The sequence below is a fragment of the Halyomorpha halys genome, unplaced genomic scaffold (assembly GCF_000696795.3).
Source record: "Halyomorpha halys isolate HHAL.00 unplaced genomic scaffold, Hhal_1.1 Scaffold186.1, whole genome shotgun sequence".
Classification (NCBI taxonomy): domain Eukaryota; kingdom Metazoa; phylum Arthropoda; class Insecta; order Hemiptera; family Pentatomidae; genus Halyomorpha; species Halyomorpha halys.
The window spans coordinates 833,220-851,463 of record NW_027116002.1 but is presented as its reverse complement, the minus strand read 5'-3'; the positions used below and the strand labels follow the sequence as shown (position 1 = coordinate 851,463).

General features: G+C 29.8%; 1 protein-coding gene across 6 annotated transcripts in view; it reads left to right on the top strand.

Annotated features, from left to right (window-relative positions):
• The window catches only part of Tis11 (Tis11 zinc finger protein), a 37,076-nt gene that overhangs the window by 5,937 nt on the left and 12,895 nt on the right, over positions 1-18,244 (top strand). For 2 of the 6 annotated variants that reach the window (XM_014418271.2, XM_014418270.2), the window contains exons 2-3: positions 12,229-12,303; positions 15,151-15,341. In XM_014418271.2, coding sequence (XP_014273757.1) covers positions 12,229-12,303; positions 15,151-15,341 — 266 coding nt within the window. Of the gene's footprint in view, positions 1-11,951; positions 12,129-12,228; positions 12,304-15,150; positions 15,342-18,244 lie in introns of those variants that run through there. The other 4 variants (XM_014418276.2, XM_014418275.2, XM_014418274.2 and 1 more) reach the window with 3 other exon arrangements.

Genomic DNA, 18,244 nt, shown 5'->3' with positions numbered 1-18,244 from the left:
ACAAGGGATTTAAAAGTGTTATCAATTTATTTTATTTTACTTATTTAATTTGTAGCTATAAGTTTATGGACTATAATACTTCTATTTCTTTCATTGATAGTTTTAAAACCTGCTTATTTATTTTTTCCTTTTGCGTGGAAATGTTTGATAAATAACGGCGGTACTTTCTGACAATATTTGCTTCAGTTTTATAAACACTTGTATAACAAAAGGGTTTATTAATCTTACTTGTAGTAAACATGTTTACCAGCGATAATGAATTACGCAAAGAAAAAAAAAAAACTTTCCATCATTTTATTTATAATTTTAAATTTCTTTTTTATTACTAATAAAAATCGCATAGCTGTTAAATCATACTTATAAAATTCCTTTATATAATGTTTTTTTTTTAATCATTGTTAAATTATTGAATTTAGGTTAATTTTATATCTACATTTATTAAAATTTTTGTGACAGTTCCATGACTTAGGCCCTTAGGTATATTTTAATCTAAAATGGCTCTTGTATAATTTATTTTTTGACTTCGAATTGATCAGTGCTATGCTAGACTGATTGCTTAAATGTTAACCATGACTTCCTTGAACTCCCCGAAAACGTGCGTACCAGACGCAATTACCAGAATCAAAGGCTGAGGTCGTTCCTGTTACTTACTCATTTGTCCGAAAAATGGTGAAAATTTGTTAAAACTTAATTATAACTATAAATTTCATTTTATTTGTCGTTCCAGAACCCATGTTAGGAGTCCTGCGCATGTTAAATTTATTCCAACCCAGGCAATTTAGTTATATATGGTCGTTGCTATGGCTGGTTTTATGAGTAGAACGGAATTGGGCTGTACGATATTAGAAATGCCTGTCTCCATTTTTTCACATGTTACATTAAGATGAATATTGCACTATTCACAGGTATAAGGTTTAATAGAAAAAAAAAATGATGTTAAATTTTTATGATCGTCAGTTGTTTGTTCAAAACAGCTGTTTTATTGCACAATTCTGACACCTCCATTAAGGTAATTATGCGATTACACTTTCTAGTTGCGTTCTCTTGCATTCTTTGTAGTTTTCCCTTCACATCTTTGTATGTCGTGTTGGTAAGTGTACATTAACATTTTTCTAGCAACACCTTTAGATTATGCTTAATCCAATTTTCTTAGTGCTAAAAAAATATTCCATATTTTGTTGTTGGAAAAGTTTGTAAATGTTTCCTTGTTCAATGTTTGTTATTTGTTAGGCGAATAAGGACGCTGATTTGGAAATCCCATTCCAGTTATAGATCCATCCTACTCTCAAATAAAATTCCTTTTTTTTTTTTTTATATACTTATAAAATTATAATAATTTCTAATAATACCTAAATAATTTATTAAGATCAGTGTATTTAAAAAAGTATACAAAATGAAATAAAACTGTTTTCAAGATATCACTAATAATGTTAGAAATTGATTTTCGAAAACTTCAAGGTTTTCCAAAATAAATTAGGTTTTTCACGACTACTATAAACATAGTTACCGCTGATTAATTCATTTATTTAGATTTCTAAAATTTCTTTCTAGTATAGAAAGGGATTAAGCCCCCAAAATAGATTTAGAGTAATCCATGAGTGAAAAAAGTATAAATGATCCAATCGCCTAATAACATTTCAGATTTTGGTGAACTTTTTTGTGATTTCATCCTCAAAGATCCCTTGTCCCTGAGTTAAGATTTATATCTAGAAGATTCAGCTTCGTACGTAAGAAGATAAATTCCTTGGATTAGGGTTAAGGCTGTGTTAAAATACCATGTTGGTTGTTAGTGTTCTTCAATAGCTGATAAATACAAAAACAAAATTGATTACATAACATAATTCATAGGCTAGTGAATTCTGGACTCTTAGTGGTATTTAAGAAATAAATTATTTTATTTTCAAATTGTGAATTATGAAACTCTAAATTTTTTTAACGAAAATTTGTAGTTAAACCACTTGTGGAAGCTCAAGTCGATACTTTTATTTAACTTATATAACCCTAGAACACTGGGCTCTCCCCAGCCGCTTTAGACTCCTCTGTACTGAAGCCGACCAATGTTAGGTAAGTCCTCTTAGATAACTGCACTAATTACAAGAGTGATATCGTTATCTTGCTGTTCTGCTTCTCTTCATTATAGTCTTTTACCTGCCTCTTTTATCATCAAAATTCTTGTTTGAGCATGCACGTATCTTATCGCTATTCTGGTTAAAGGTGTGTGTGCGGAGTCAACAATCGTGGTAAAAAGGTAGTAATAATAGGGGTTTTTTATGTTCGTTTAAATATTTTTTAAGATTTATGACTGCAAAATAAAAATTTAGAAGTTATTTTTGTTAGCCCTTCAATTCAATTCTTATGTAAAAATTAAATTTGGTACTCTAATTGTAATTTTGGATTTATCGTTTGGAATAGTTAAAACGAAGTATTGTAATCAGTATTCTATATGAAATCCTAGAGTTCGTTGAAACGCTCTGAATTCAGTTCGATTCGAAAAATTATTATAATTTTTTTTTACTTGTACTAAAGAGTGGGCCAGTAATGATGTAATTAAAGGTTTTTATTATATGGTTTCTGACTTGCAGGTACCTTAGATTTTTATTATTCCACTGCCACGGCGATCGTTGTCATAACATTGCTTATGAAGCTCACATTTTAAATGTTTTCATATGCTTTGGTAAGCATATGAAAACATTTAAACACGTACTGGTTTACGTGTGATAAATTTGTATATTACTATTTTATATAGATAGACCAAAACCAAAATGGAGGTGACCGCGTTGTTTTATTATCGTTGCAACCTTTAAGCTTCCGTGTTTTGATGGATAATCTGTAATATTATAAAAAAAAAGTACGTTTTACGTTAAATGGATCCCATTTAAAGTAAAAATTCGATATCTTTTTATTTCTTATAGGATCATAAGAATGTCTATTGAGGCCTACAATAATAATTTCTAAAGGACACGTGCGCACTGTTGAGCCCCGAGGACGTAAGTCGTTCCCATAGCGAAGGTTCACTTTCTCTTTCATCGGACGGCTGCGGTTGGCTGAGCCCCAGTTACATCGCGCTCCCCCGCTCCCAAGGAACTCGAGGAAGACGATCCAAACCGTCCTCCTGAACCATTGAGCATCGGCCGAGTACAATCTTCCTGGTAGCCAGGCCAAGGGGACGGGATGTTACTGATTCCATTTCAACATTAATTAAGGTCACCTTTTTATGTTGGACGAAATCTCTTGACCATAACGGATTAGATGGCTATGGATTAATAAACGATAATCCTTACGTTGTAATCTTAATGTAATATGAGGGTTCATAATTGTCAAGGACACTCTCAGCCTTCGTAGGGCCATGTTTTCTAGTCCCTGTTATTAAACTCTCCCCAATCATTATAGGTAATGCGATTTTAATTAGGAGGATTTTTCGACTATTCTCCTATTTAGAAATGGCTCAATAATTGGTATTTTTAGAAACTGGTGTTTCAATTTTGTTGTGTAAAAGCTCTTTTTTTTTTCTCAAAGGATACAATATCAAAGTTACTTTATAAAATGTTTGTTTTCTTTATAGTTCCCAGTTCAACACAAGGGTATTCATTCAACTTGAAAAAGCTAACTAATACCAAATTTTTGTTTATATTTATTTGTTTGATATGACGCATGTTTCGGAATTGTTGTAGTTGTCAACAAAAGGTTTGCTGTTTAAAATAATAAATAAAAGTGAAATAAACCTTTTCTGTTCTATTCTCGTTTTGTTTCATGATATTTATCAACAATATAATAAGAACGAAAAATCTATCACTTTTATTTTTTTCTTTTCAACTAAGCTCATTTATTTATTTATTATATCAATCATTGAATATTTGTCGAAAGGTTTGCAAAATTATTGAATCAAAGCAACTTATTTAACTTATTCTGATGTAAAGTATTATCAATATGTTAAACATTTTCACAACATATATTAAAATTCACTGCTATTTCTAGTGTCAAATCCTATTCTTACTTCTAAAACTGAAAACTAAGTTTAGAACTGTATATGATTTACAACAGATTAGTACCTTGTTCTTAAGGTAGATATAGAAAAGTATGGCTTAGAAAAAAGTTATATTGCTATGATATATCAAATATCTCATGATACGTGTAAACTAGAGAATCTACAGTGAACGAGTTACCTTGGAATCCTTAGCAAAATAATTTCAAAATCATGTATTGACTATTAAAACTAATAAGTTGTGTATTTGCTATATTTATAGTATTTATTATATGTTTCAGACCATATTTTTTTGCTTTGTCAATCGATATAATATATTATAAGTGCACATTTCTGGTACGACTGTAACCAGTGCATTTTAAAAGTTGATTATTGCAGATGTCCCCATATCTTTACTTACTAAATGTAGAACCAATATCGACTCATTCTCCTACCACTACGTACTTTATAAGATTTCTTCTCAAGAAAACGTGAATTGCATTTGAGGATTAGGAAGCCCTATAGTATTGCTCAAGTGTCACGCCAGGGTAGTTTATAGGTCGGTTTCGTGTCTTTGCTTATTTTTACTATTCATGTGGTAGAGTATTTAGAAAACGATTTTCATTTATTGTAATTATGTTTCTCCAGTAACATAATTACAATAAATGTTACAGTAACTTATACTATAAGAAATTTTATTATTTGGATTTGAAATTTATCACGATTGTTATGTAAACAGCCGATACGCTTCTAAGAAACTTAATAGAGCATTAGACTGTTTTGACATTTGGGATTTCGGTATTCTGTAATCCTATCTTCTACTCCAGGATTTTACAACAAAGTTCAATTTATATTCTAAGAGAAAGTTTTATGTTGTATATCCTTTATCAAATTTATTAGTATTCTAGTTCAAGAAGTAGGAGATATATATATCTCAAGTAAATGTTTTAGATTAATAAACCTAACTAATGATTACTGATAATTATTTTAGAATATTTATAATTAAAAGTTTCAATTATACGTTAATTTATATATGGTTTCACAAATTTTTCAGATATTAGTAAATTAAATTTTATAAAAGTTTATTAATGTCTGGTTTGTGGTTTTTGTCGGAATGGTCTTCATTATTCACATATCAATTATTCAACAGGATGTTACATTAGTATGAGGTGACCTTTCCCGTTCCCATGCCCAAACAGTATTTACTGAATAATAAAACTTTAAAATAAAAAACGTTATATATTATATAACATTCTAATATTCTTATTTATGATTTTAAAAGATATATATTATCAGTTTGAGTGGTTGTTTTTTTTTTTAATTTACTTTATGAAACAATTTCTTCGAGTATTTTCGCTTTTTAGAAAATATTAAAAGCTTTTATGTGAACGAGTCCTCGTGTTGTAACATATTCTCATATGACGTGGACGAATCCAACTCCTTTTCCCCCACTCCTCGCCCTGGCCAAGTAACGAAAACAGTTTCTCTATTCGTTAATGAGTGTGAAAGTAACCCGGTAGTGACCCAGCCGGTTATTTTCAATACTTTTTTTTCTCTCTCCTGTAATCAACTTATGTAACTTGTTTTTAAAAATTGTTTCTCGTGTAGATATCGACCAATTACTCGATATATCATATCAGTTTATCAGGAGATATTTCTACCCTCGAAGCATTCGTGAAATTTACAATTAAATTCTGTTATTTATAATTGTACGTGGCCTCAGGACTTAGAGGTTCAGTCAATAGTAAACTTCTGTATTTTGGCAACTTAAAAGATTTTATTACTGTGAGAAAAACAAAACAAAACATGATGTTCCTTTTGTTTTTTAATATAAAATGCTATAAAAATCACGTACTTATTTCATGTAGTGGATTTTATTTAAATTATACATTTTTTTGAATTAAATTTTTCTTATACTGTATCTTTTGTCCTGATGGATTACTGGTTAAGTAAAAAATTAACGACTGTTGAAGTTAGATTATAAAATCAATTCCAATAATTTCTTGGGACTGTTTAATGTTGTTTAAATAAATAATTTAGATTTTATTTATAAGTCCGACGTTTCGGCCAATTCGGCCATCCTCAGGGACAATCTTAGTACAATTATTGAACTAAATAATTTAAAAACACAACTTCATCGCTATTCTGCTCAGGTCAATTAAAAAGTTTCTCAAATTAGTCAATTTTCACATTAAAACAAAAATTAAAATTCTTTATCACAGTAAATTATTTGTTAAAATTGATCACAACAATAGCGTTGGCCGAAACTTCGGACTTGTAAATAAAAGAAAATGTTTTAAGACTATAATAGATAATATCTAAATTATTTATTTAAATAAAATCAATTGTTAACGACATTAGTTATTTCACCGAGTATATAAGGGGTCTATAAAGGGGTTTGACCCTATCTAACATTGTAAAAGTCGACTTGACAACCCATTGGTTTCTCCTTTTTCTATAATTAGAACACAAACATGTCTTGTTAACTATTCCCTTGAGTAATTAAAAGCATATATATATATATAGAGAGAGAGAGAGAGAGAGAGAAAAGAAACTATTTGTTATAAAATCTTTTTTTTTGTCTAGCAGGTTGTTAAGGTAAATCATAAAAATAATGTACTGGAATTTATTGATGAATTTCATGTTTCCAATTAATAATTAAAATATACTACTTCTTGTTTAGTGCGACGGTTAAGGACAACCTGTTAATTGCAAGTACCTAAGAAATAACATAATAAAAATATTAATTTAGTTCATAAATAATGTATAAATTAAAATGCAATACATAACGTAGTATTCATGTGTTACGTATGTTAATATGTATGTTAAATTTTTTAGACCCATGTAAAATAATTTTTAAAAAATCTTAAGATACATGGTTTAATATATTTTAAGTTTACTAATGATCCTTAGTTTTTAGTTGTATTTCGAAATTAGATTATTTTGTTTCTTTTGTTTTTTTAACACTAATAATTTTGTAACATTTTTATGTATCGTTTGTTCAATATCTGTTTCTTTTGGTTTCCTTGTCGGTGTTAGTCTAGTGTTGCAGATGTCCTCATGTGTTATGTGCACTGCCTTTTGTGGATGTTTTCTAATTTATGACTGATTTTAGTGTTTGTGGAGTCCTTGGATTTCTCTTTAATTGTGCTTAGTAAAGATGCTGGTCTATTGATAAAATCCCCAGGGTTCCCTACCTGCAAAGGGTCTTCATCTCTACCTGCACCCAGTACCTGCTGTGCCCTCTGACAACCCTCGTCACATCCTCTTCTTTTGAGCCTTTATTCCATAGAGATTCTTCTTATTTAGGTGCGAGGGTGGACCGGACCCTATATGTGCATGCATTCGGGTTGTCAAAGGCCTTGTTCAAAAATTTTCTACTCTCTTTTGGGTGAATAAGGTTTTCGCTCACGTGGAAATCCACCTTGCACCTTTCAGTTTGGTAGATGACCGTTTCGGTCAGTCATCCGGCACTAAATCCTTGTCCATCACATAGGACTCCGTAAGGGACTCACTCTGTAAAGGAATTGTTAGGACATGTCTTTCGGAAGGAAGGTTTCATGTATTCTTAAATATATTTAAGTTATGGAAAACAGTGGTCTTAGAAATAGCTTACTTTAGAACGAATAACTTAATGAAAGTTTTATTTAGATATTACATCTTGAATACAATACTAAAAAAATATAACTATGTCAGCCGTATGCCGTATAGGCACACCAGGAACCACCTCAGATCCCGTATTTCTTAACACAAATTATCCACAACTTCCCACAACCGTGACGCTCCAAACTCTCATACATGCCCTTAAGCTTAACCACTTTTGGTTTTTACCATTCCACTATTTTAGCCACTGTTCCTAACCTCCAGAAGAGACTCATCTCAGAATCCATTTACATACATCTTGAACCCCTTCCGGTTAACTACAAAATTATTAGAAACTATTTCTCACCTACAGCCATATATTATAATTAGTTTACTTTTTTTAATCTCATCTTAATATCCTAAAATCTCAAATTTTTGTTGTTGTTTTTGTATCTGTTTAGCCCTGATTGGTCGCGTCCTACCACTCTTAAAACTAATGTTGGGAAACTAATCATAACATATAATTATTCAGAATTACAGTTGTACAGGCTATAGGGTTACGGATGCTGTAAATTTGTAAATATAAATTTTGTTATTCTCAACTTCACAAAATGTTTCCACTATCGACGGTTATTTTTATTAGTTCTGAAGAAATTGAAGCTTAAAGTTTTTTTCCCTCTAACACTCCGACCTCGGGTCTTGACTATTTCCAGTGTTGTCCCGTTGGTCCTGGCACAGAAAATCCTGCCTGTATTTTTAGGCCTGGGTAACGTTGGATACCTCTAAAGAGGTGCAGTATTGCTTCAGCTGTTAGGATTATGTACCAAATTGCTTAGGTTATCGTCTGTCCTGTATGTTTAAATTGAACTGGTTTTGGAGAATGACTACGGGGGAAAAACCGTTCTAAAATTCAACTTCACTAAAGTAAGGTAATGATGAATAGGAAATTGATCAATGATGTATTTATGACCGATGAAATTAGAAATGAAACAGTAATAACTATAAGTAACAATCCAGATAAAATTAGTTGATGATAAATTAAATTTGTAGTAATGGATGATTTAAATTACAAAGTATAAAGAACGACATGGAAAGACTGAAAATATCGATATCTACAATGTTAAATAAGAATATTAATAAAAAAGAAAAATAGTAATGATTGTGAAAGAATTAATAATAACTAATTTAAATAATAGATTGAAAAATTATAAGTGAACATAAGTCTACCATGTAACAACTAATACATATTTATATATAAGAAGATGGTCAAGGTTGCGGTCAAAGGAGAAACAAAAATAAACTATTTTTTATTTTTGTTTCTCCTTTGACCGCAACCCTGACCATCTTCTTATATATCAATTTTTACGGTCAACTATATATACATATATATAATACATATTTACTGCGCTGTATTACTATTATTAATTTCATGTTTGTACTGCTTTTTTATTTTTTTTTATTTATCTATTATTTATAACTGATGTGATTTTGTTATATATATATTTCTCCCGTTTTAATGATGTTTTTCTTCTTCGATAATATTAGATTTATTTTATTTTTAATTAGCTTTACCTCCTTTATTCGTGGTTTTATTAATTTTCTTATTCTACCATATTTACCTCATCGTATCTCGTTCTATTTAGTCCTGAACATGGCCTGCAATGTAAACCGAAATATCAGTATTTAATAAATAATTTCTAATTTATTGGTATTATATTTTTTTTTCTGGCACCACATCTTTGTCCCACTCCCACCAGATGGCAGTGGTTGATAGAAATAAATAAAACAAAAATAATAATAGTTAAAATTTAACTGCTATTAAAAATTCTTATTATAAAGGACAGGTAGATCTGGAGTACCGTTACTATATCGATTGTGTGCCCTGGACCGATAGCTCACTATCACCGACGATAAGAGCTCCTGCGGTTGTCGGCCGTTGACTCCTCTATTCTAGGTCAGTACTAGCCTTTCCAATAGTGTCCTTTCCTCTTACCATCGCTCTTACGTAATAGGATGCTATAATTAGTAAGTGGTTCTTAACTAATATATATGCATACATACATATACACATACATATACATATTACGTCTGTGTCAGTGTATATCAGTCTAAAATTTGCTGTTTTAGAAAAATTTATCGAGAACTTTATACAACTTTGGATCTTTGAAATTTATTAAGGTCTCTAACCTTTTTCAAGATATTTCAATGCATATAAACTTTACTTCGATGGCTGTCCCTTAAAATAAACTTCAACCCACGCCCATGCAAGAATATTTTTATAACCTGTAAAAAGTGGTCTTTCTTACCCAAGCTTTTTAAAATTTTCTGTTGACTCATTGGTTTTAATTGAAGGCTTACCCTACTCTATTCCTGGAACAGAAATAGTGTCCTTTGTTCTGGAAAACTTAAAGTGAAAAAATTTTAAATATTAAGGATTCATGACTTTATAAGGTCCTATAATTAAATAAGATCAAATTTATTATGTACGTTTTAAAAAAAAAAAATTCTATACAAATTTTTAATTATTTATCCTGTATATTATATTGTTGAGTATTGAAAGACCTGCTTCGAGCTTTTAATTTGCCTTCTAAGTACACAACTGCTATTTCTCCCGCCTAATTATTGCTAATAGTAGAAATTATGATTGCCGATTAAGATACGCGTATGATTCCTTATTTATTTGATTTGGTTTTATTAATTTTGAGACAATTTTATAATAGCATGCTCTCTATTTCAAGTTTTTTTTTAAACTGTAGCTATTTGGTCTGAACGATTCCTTATTTTCTTTTCATAACGACTTTGGGCCCCTATTTCCATTATGGGCATAATAATTATTATTATTCTTTATTACCCCTATTAAAAAGTATACCTGGAAGGACAGTTGGTAGAGCGTGTAGAGAAAGTGTTACGCAAGCTTGGTAACCGATTATCCTTGTCCTGGTCAGTGCGCCCCACAATCCATCACTCTTGTCAAACCAACTAACTACTGCTTTTATTTATACTTTATAAAGTGTGTGTGTGTATATATATATATATATATAGAGAGAGAGAGAGAGAGAGAGAGAGAGATAAATAACAAATTATAAAACTAGCAAAATATAAATTTTGTGGGTAAAATATCATAAAACATCTTTTCTTCTTTCATACTTTTTAATTAAGTTTTATTTAAGCTTATCAACTGTTGTCCCCATTATAATTAATTATTATGAATTTAATGACACCAATAATCAAATGTGAATCTTCTGAGATATTGATAAACAAATTATATTAAAAAGTGTAGTTTTAGTTTAAAATACAATTTTTTCAGACAGTAGAGGAAGATTTGAAGCTCCGTCTAGGGAGAGAGAAAAAAAAATACTTGTGACAGAAACGAATAAAACACATAGTATTTAATTAAGTAATTTGCCTTCATGCTCTTAGTATATGAAATGGGGACAAAGAAGATATGTGATAACATTATCTAGGTGTTAGGCGAATTAATAAATTCAGTCCTATTTACTTGAATCCAACTAATTTTTAATTGTTAAATTCAATTATTAACACAAGTCTAAACTACCAGAATAGTACCTACCAGTGGTTTTGCAGGATTACCACCAGCCATGCTTGATAGTGTCTTTGTGTTGCATTGCACCGCGACCTCCAAAGTTTATTACATAAATGGCAGCTTATGTACAGTTTACGAAACCTGCTGCCGACACACAACGTAGAAAGTGGAAACGCAACAGGCCTCTGGTGCTTTTCTGATTTTGGTTGTCGCGTTCAGTTTTTGTTTAACACCCACAAATGATATAAATCTCGTTGAATTTCATTGATCCTTGTTATAGTTTTATATATTTGAATATATGTTAAATGATTGATTTCTCAGACATTTATTTTTATATTTGTTGTCTCTGTGTTTTATAGCATTTCTCCTCTGAAGCTTTATTTGTGCTTACGATTATATTTTGCTGGTTATGGTTGAGAAACCTTGAAATTTGAAGATACTGTGTTATTAAAAAAAAAGAGGATCTTTAGTTATAGAATATTGCTTAATCTAGAAGCATGAAAGTGTATAGATATTTTGAGAAAAAATTAACTGTGTACATTTAGAGCTTTTAGTCTTATTTGCTTCAATCTTCGCCTGATATTTATTTTCTCTTTAACATTATATTAATCTGTAGGTATTGAAGATCAGCTGAATTGTTTTTTTATTGCGAATATCTAACATAAAGTATGTTCATAACAAGCATGGCTATTTTTTCTCTCTATCATTTATTAATTTTATTTTTTTTATTTCATAATTTTATGCATCGCCACGAAATTTCTCAGAATCGGTTAGAGATATTTAAGTTTTCAATGGTTTCTGAATAACATTTTATTATCATCAATCCCACATATGTTCTTATTCGATACAGTTTTTTCCCGATTGTGTCACTTTAATTATAACCTCCCGTTTTGTGTAAAAGTATTTTTAAAAAAATCAAAAAATGATAGTTATTAATAGTTGTAGAGGAACGAAATTTTCAGAAGTAAGTGAGTGATTTTTTTTCGAACATTACTTATGACATCGTTGCTCTGTCCGGCTTATTTTACTTAAGGAATGGTTGTATGTATTTAGTGATTTTTTTATATTGTTATATTTTTTGTTTTAAAAAAATTTGTCTTCTGAAAGTGTTAGTGAGCTAATTGTAAATGTGAATTTCTAGATTCAAGTAGACCGACAATTAATGAATCCTGTAAGTCTTCAGTCTGTCTACGCCTTGTGGAAGTCAGTCGTAGAGGTAAGGAAGTACATTGAAGAAAAATCATTAAAATGAAAAAAGAATTTGTATGTGAACGAGTTCAATAGTAGGTTTTGTAGTTTTTGTTTGTTTTTTTCCTTTCTATTTCCAATCTTCTGTTCTCTCTTTCTTCTTTCTGTATTTAGTCGTTCTTGAAAGAATGTTTTGTTACGATGAAGCATGGTCTCATTTAGTCTTCTGTCATTTCCTAGCTTGTTTTTGACCCAATCGGATGATAGGTTGTATTGTATATGTTTTTTCCGTCCTCTTCCAGAAAAACCTATGATCTAACCTCCTATTGCATGTGTTCTTGTACTGTTCATTGTCTCTGTGACATTGGAAACTAATTTGCATGTATGTATTGACAGTGTTTTTATCAATATTATCTTGTTTATATTGCTATGTTCAAGAAATTCATGGGTAATTATGGCCGACGAGTCGAACTAAGGTTAAAAGTTTACTCCAGTTATATTTTCATGCTAGTATAAATAAAAAATTACTCCATTATTTTGATTTTCCATTCTCATTTCTAATATCTGAAATCACATTTCCCGTTTTGAATTATTAATTTTATACTGCTTTAATCTCACTAATTTTGACACTTATCCAGTGGAGATGTACCTAATAATAATATTGCATTTATAAATTGACTTTGATTAAGTATCATAGTCTTTGATTACTCATGTTTACAAAACGTATTAAATGTATAATTTATTATTTTTTTGTGTTAAATGATAAAAGTATAGACAAAAATCAATGGCTAAACCCCAAAAAATTTTATTCCGCCAACGATCCAAATTATTAGTTTTGATTTAATTTAATTATTTCTCAGTGTCGAGTTATTAGTTATTTTTGTTTTATTCCAATTAACATAATATCTGGTTATGGATATTGTTAATAAATGGTATGTAGTAATTATGATTGTGTTTATTTTTAAATTATTATCTGAATGCAGAAAAGAAATGCAGTTCAGTATACATTTTAGGTTCTGCTAGTTTTGAATTGCAAGGACTTATCACATCTTCCATGTGCTATAGTTGCTTATAAAATCGTACTCGAGCTCCAAAGGAATTATTTTCTGGCAATCGATATCAGGAGCTTTTTTAAAGTTTAAATAGTTTGACCTGGTCCGTTCGCGTGCCGATGATGCCGCCCATGAATATTTCAATACCGTTCGAACGCGTTTTCTCTTTGGTATTTTTTTAATTATTGAATATTGCATTTTGAATGACTAGCTGTTATCAATTAAGTGCCCTGAGTTATGGAAATTATATTTATTATTCAATGGTCTAAGTCCAGTGGAGTAAAATGAATAGATAAATACGTTTACATTCGGCTTGTTCAACGAGTCATGCAATATTTTAGGGGTTAATTAAAAACAATGAATGTCAAAACTTAGATAGAAGTGATGGCTGTGTAAGATTTTTTTTATAATTATTTGACAAGTTTTGGAACAAACCTTACATCTGCTAATCTAATTTACCGTTGAGGCTATTCGAAGGAAACAGTAACGCCAAAATGAAGATATTTAGATTTTTAGTAAAAACAGTTAGCGTTAAAAAAAAAAAATCCGTTTCTTCGTTTTGGCACTTACGCCCTACGACCTTGACAGCGGCGATTTGTTCCGATAAACTTATTTGATTACCATTTGGTGGACTCCTGGCAATTTTTATTTAACTGATTTGGATTAGTATTGCTGATATAAGTCCGTTACTTATCATTATTCGTTTAACTTGCCGAACTTTGGTCTATTAACAATTTGTGTGACTATTTGTTCCGGGGGAGAAAAATTGCTTATAGATCTGATTTATGACGAATATTGTTCTTACTAATTTTTTAAGAAGAATTATTAAAGCATGGATTCGTATTCTCTGTTTTAGTTATACGGAATATTTTAATAAGAAATTAATGTTTCTGACATTTAAATAAAAAAATAAGTTTGAAATATTCTATGTAATGGTTTTGTTGAAATAATGAATAAAAACATTAATATTTCTTCAAGTTTATTACTACAACTTTTAATATTCAAGTATGAAGTAATTACCTATCTCTTGGCAGGAAAAAGGCTTTTTATGGGGCATATACTTTTTCCACTAGCTATGTGTCTATATAATGTTACTTATATATGTGTGTATTCATTCAGATCAGACCTAAAAGTCTCACTCACTCACGGTAAAAACCTTATTTTCTTGTCATAACTTGGTAAAATAAAAAATAAAAAAATTTTTTTTTTTAGCTATTTGATTTAATTTAAATGTACAAGCAATATGTAAGTTTATAATTTTAGTAACAAATTCAGTTATTCCTTATTTTTTTATTTATCAAACCTAGAGTTTCCCATCCGATTATTTTCTTTTAACAGGAAATTTATCTTGAGAGCCATTTATACGAGATTTTATTGTAGCTGATCACTTGACATTTCGAAAGACTATTAGTCATAATAAATAATTTTTATAATTTCTGTTAATCTTCTTAACTGTTCGCTAGTTAGTTTATCCTCCTTTATTATTTTTGCTATTCACTTTTCGTGTCTTGTTTTTTAATGTAAATAATTAATCAGTATTTAAATCTATTTTACAAATAGGACGAATTAGATTAAAATTTATATAAATAACGGTAAAATATAGGTGTAAATATTAGTATTGCATTTAATACTTTATTTTTGTCGAAAATAAAATAAATTTTCCCTATTTGTTCGTCTCAGTTAATTACGTATTCACTCCTACGATGTAGTACATCATGTAGTAATTTAATTTTTAATAGTTTTTCATTTATATGTTTCTACCTAAGATACTTAAGATACCATTATTATGAATAATATATTTAATATTTTGGTCTTTGTTACAGCAACAGCAACCTGCTGACAGTAAGCCAAGTTGGGAGAGCCTGGACTCTGATGCTAGTAGACCGCTGCCGCTTTCCCTCATGACCACCTTCCTCCTGGAGAACATCGGCCAGTCCCACAGGAAGCTGGAGAGGACGCAGTCGGAAACAGTCACTGTTAAACCTAGCCCTCCTATCGCAGTAAATACCTCAAGGTAGTTATCTTTTATTATTAGTGATTTTGTAGCTTTGTGAATATTTGGAAATATTTCGAACCATGAAAACTTTCTAGAGTGTCATCCCTTGTGTATTCTAGTCATTTGACATAAAATCAACTTCAACTTATGCTTCTATACAAGCTCATGATGAAATTATTTAGAATTTTTTTAATATTTAAAATTATATTTTATATAACCTATTCATTAATTCGACTCTGTTCAAGACATTTTTCTCACCATGTGTGACCAAAGATTATCTAAGATGAGTAACGATATTTATATATGTATTTAAAATTATAAAAAAAAAATTGGTGAAGTACTTGAATATCATAACTTCCCTTTGATTCGTAAGTTGACTTCAGGATTTAAAAAAAAGAAAGTTTCTTATCAACCTTAGGTCGATGTTGGGGAAACTTTAATGGCAATTACGTTTGACTTTAATTGATAATTGCGATTACTTTGCTACAAGTTTATAGTAATACTTATTTAAAAAATATATATAATTATTATACACATTAACATGGCCATTTTCAAATTTTAACATCGATACCATCATAATTTCAATATCCCTTGATATAACGTTTGTAAATTCGAAGGCCTTTGTATGACATAAGATGATAATTTTTATTCATTTTTCATTATTCATCAATACAATATTATTACATTATTAATTTTTTTTTAAGAGCATATAGAAGTTTTCACCGATATCTTCCATTTTTTAAATTATTATTTTGTCGTTAATATTCTCTAACATGGCTTAATATTTTCCCGCTTTCAGAACCGAACGCGTTTTAGTTTCCGAGATATCACTGTTACCTAGTGCTTTAAAATACATTCCTTCGAAAAATAAAGATAAAAGGCAAAACAACCATTGAAAGGAAAGTATTAAACTAGTATTCTTCACTGCCGTGTTTATAGTTCACCTTGAATCTTATGATGGTTTTTTGTTTTAAAATGTCGCCATTTAAGGAGAAGTTAGCGATTTCCGACGGTTTCCTGTTCTGTTTCTATGTGGCTTTAGTGGTTTATCGGATTGTTTCTTAGAAAGATAAAACAAAAAGGAAGAATAATTCGTTGATAATTGCCTGGAAGTGAGTCAGCTGATAGCTATCTTGAAAACTGAAGGACACTGGGCTGTTTGTCGGCGAAGGATTTTTCTTTTTACATAACATGGCAGGATGTTATAGCCATAACTTGAAACTAGCGTGTAATTTGCTTCTACACAAATGTGCGATGTTTGTTTTCCTAAGCCGTCACGCTATTCGAGGTCACCTACGTTTCTAAATCCTCAACACTTGACACCTCAACCAAGTGACTTTGGTTTTTCATTAATAGTTTGTCCAATTTCTCGTTTCGGTATTCCTGTTGAATGTATTAAATGGGAATAGTTTATTCGTATGTTAATAGTAATCAGGCTGCACATATCTAAAAGTGTCCCTATTCGATTGAACATTTCATCAGTAATTCTATTTTTATAAAACAACAATTTCGTCCAATTGATCCTAGGATTTAAGGAAACAAATTAACCTTTACCTAAATTATTAATTTTTCAACATCGTTCTTCCCCCCAAAAATATCACTAGTGATATAGTTATTAAAATTTACCACATTATCTTAATAAGTTTGTGGAAAAAAAAATTGTTGCTTCATAAAAATATAATTTAAGATTCTTGTAGTTCATTTTGGTTTTAAAACAAGCAGGAACACTACAGTTAGAGAAAATGGCGTTGTTACAGAACCTTTTCCATACCCTTCAGATTTGGAAAATCATCAAATATTTTCTTCTATAATATTTTGAATATAAAAAGGGTGTTTTGGTGTGCTGCAGACTAGTTAACTTAATGTTATAAACATTTTTAAAGATTTAATTGACAGTAATATATTTCTTTTAATATTTTGTGGAAAATTCATTGATACATCATATTCAATCATACTCGAGATTACAAAATTAATCCGTTCAAGTGGACGAAACTGTTAAACACATAAAAACATAAAAAATTTTCAATGTAAAAACCCCCCCCAAAAGAAATTTGAAATGAAACTGATAGTGGAAAACTACAGTTTCCATGTTAGTTACAGAAACTTGTTAAATAATTGCATAAGATTTAATAATAATATTAATAAATAAAATTTAATAAGATTTGCATTCATTTTATTGCATTCGTTTTCTTCACATAATTGTGTATGCTGGTTTTAAAATATAGTTAAAAAAATAATTATCTGAGTGAATAGCAATTTAATTGAGTAAGACATTAGAATGGTTGATTTGAATACCTTTTTTTATAAATTAATAATAATTAGTCAGTTCTGCTACAATTGGATCTAATAGAAAAAAAAGTTATTTTTTCTCATTATTATTTTACAAGGTCATCGAAGAAGTTTATCACACTAGTTCCTGTGTTAACTATCTCAATTTATAATTGAAAAAAAAGTAGCTGCTGTGATCATATCTCAATTTAGAATCAGAAAAAATGGCTGCCTTGATAATAGTCTCGATCTATAATTGAAAACAATTGGTGCTGTAAAAAACAATCTTAATTTAGGATTGAAAGAAGAAACATTAAAAATTTCAATTGCATAATTCTAATTAAAACTCCACGTCCCCAGTAAAACATGTTTCAATTCTCATATCTCGGTTACGTACATTGGTTAACCTCGCATGAGGAACTAGTGATAACCAATCATTTTATTGGTCGACTTAACCTAGACCATTTTCAGATTAAAGACAAATTCTTTTTAAAATTAAGTGCTTACAGTACCCAGACCTCATACTCATAATACCTGAACCCATAATACTCGGACATACTCAACTTGTAAAAAGTATATCTATAATTTTATGAAATATTTAAATTATTTCCACTAAATACCAAAACTTACCATTATATGATTTCGCCATGTAA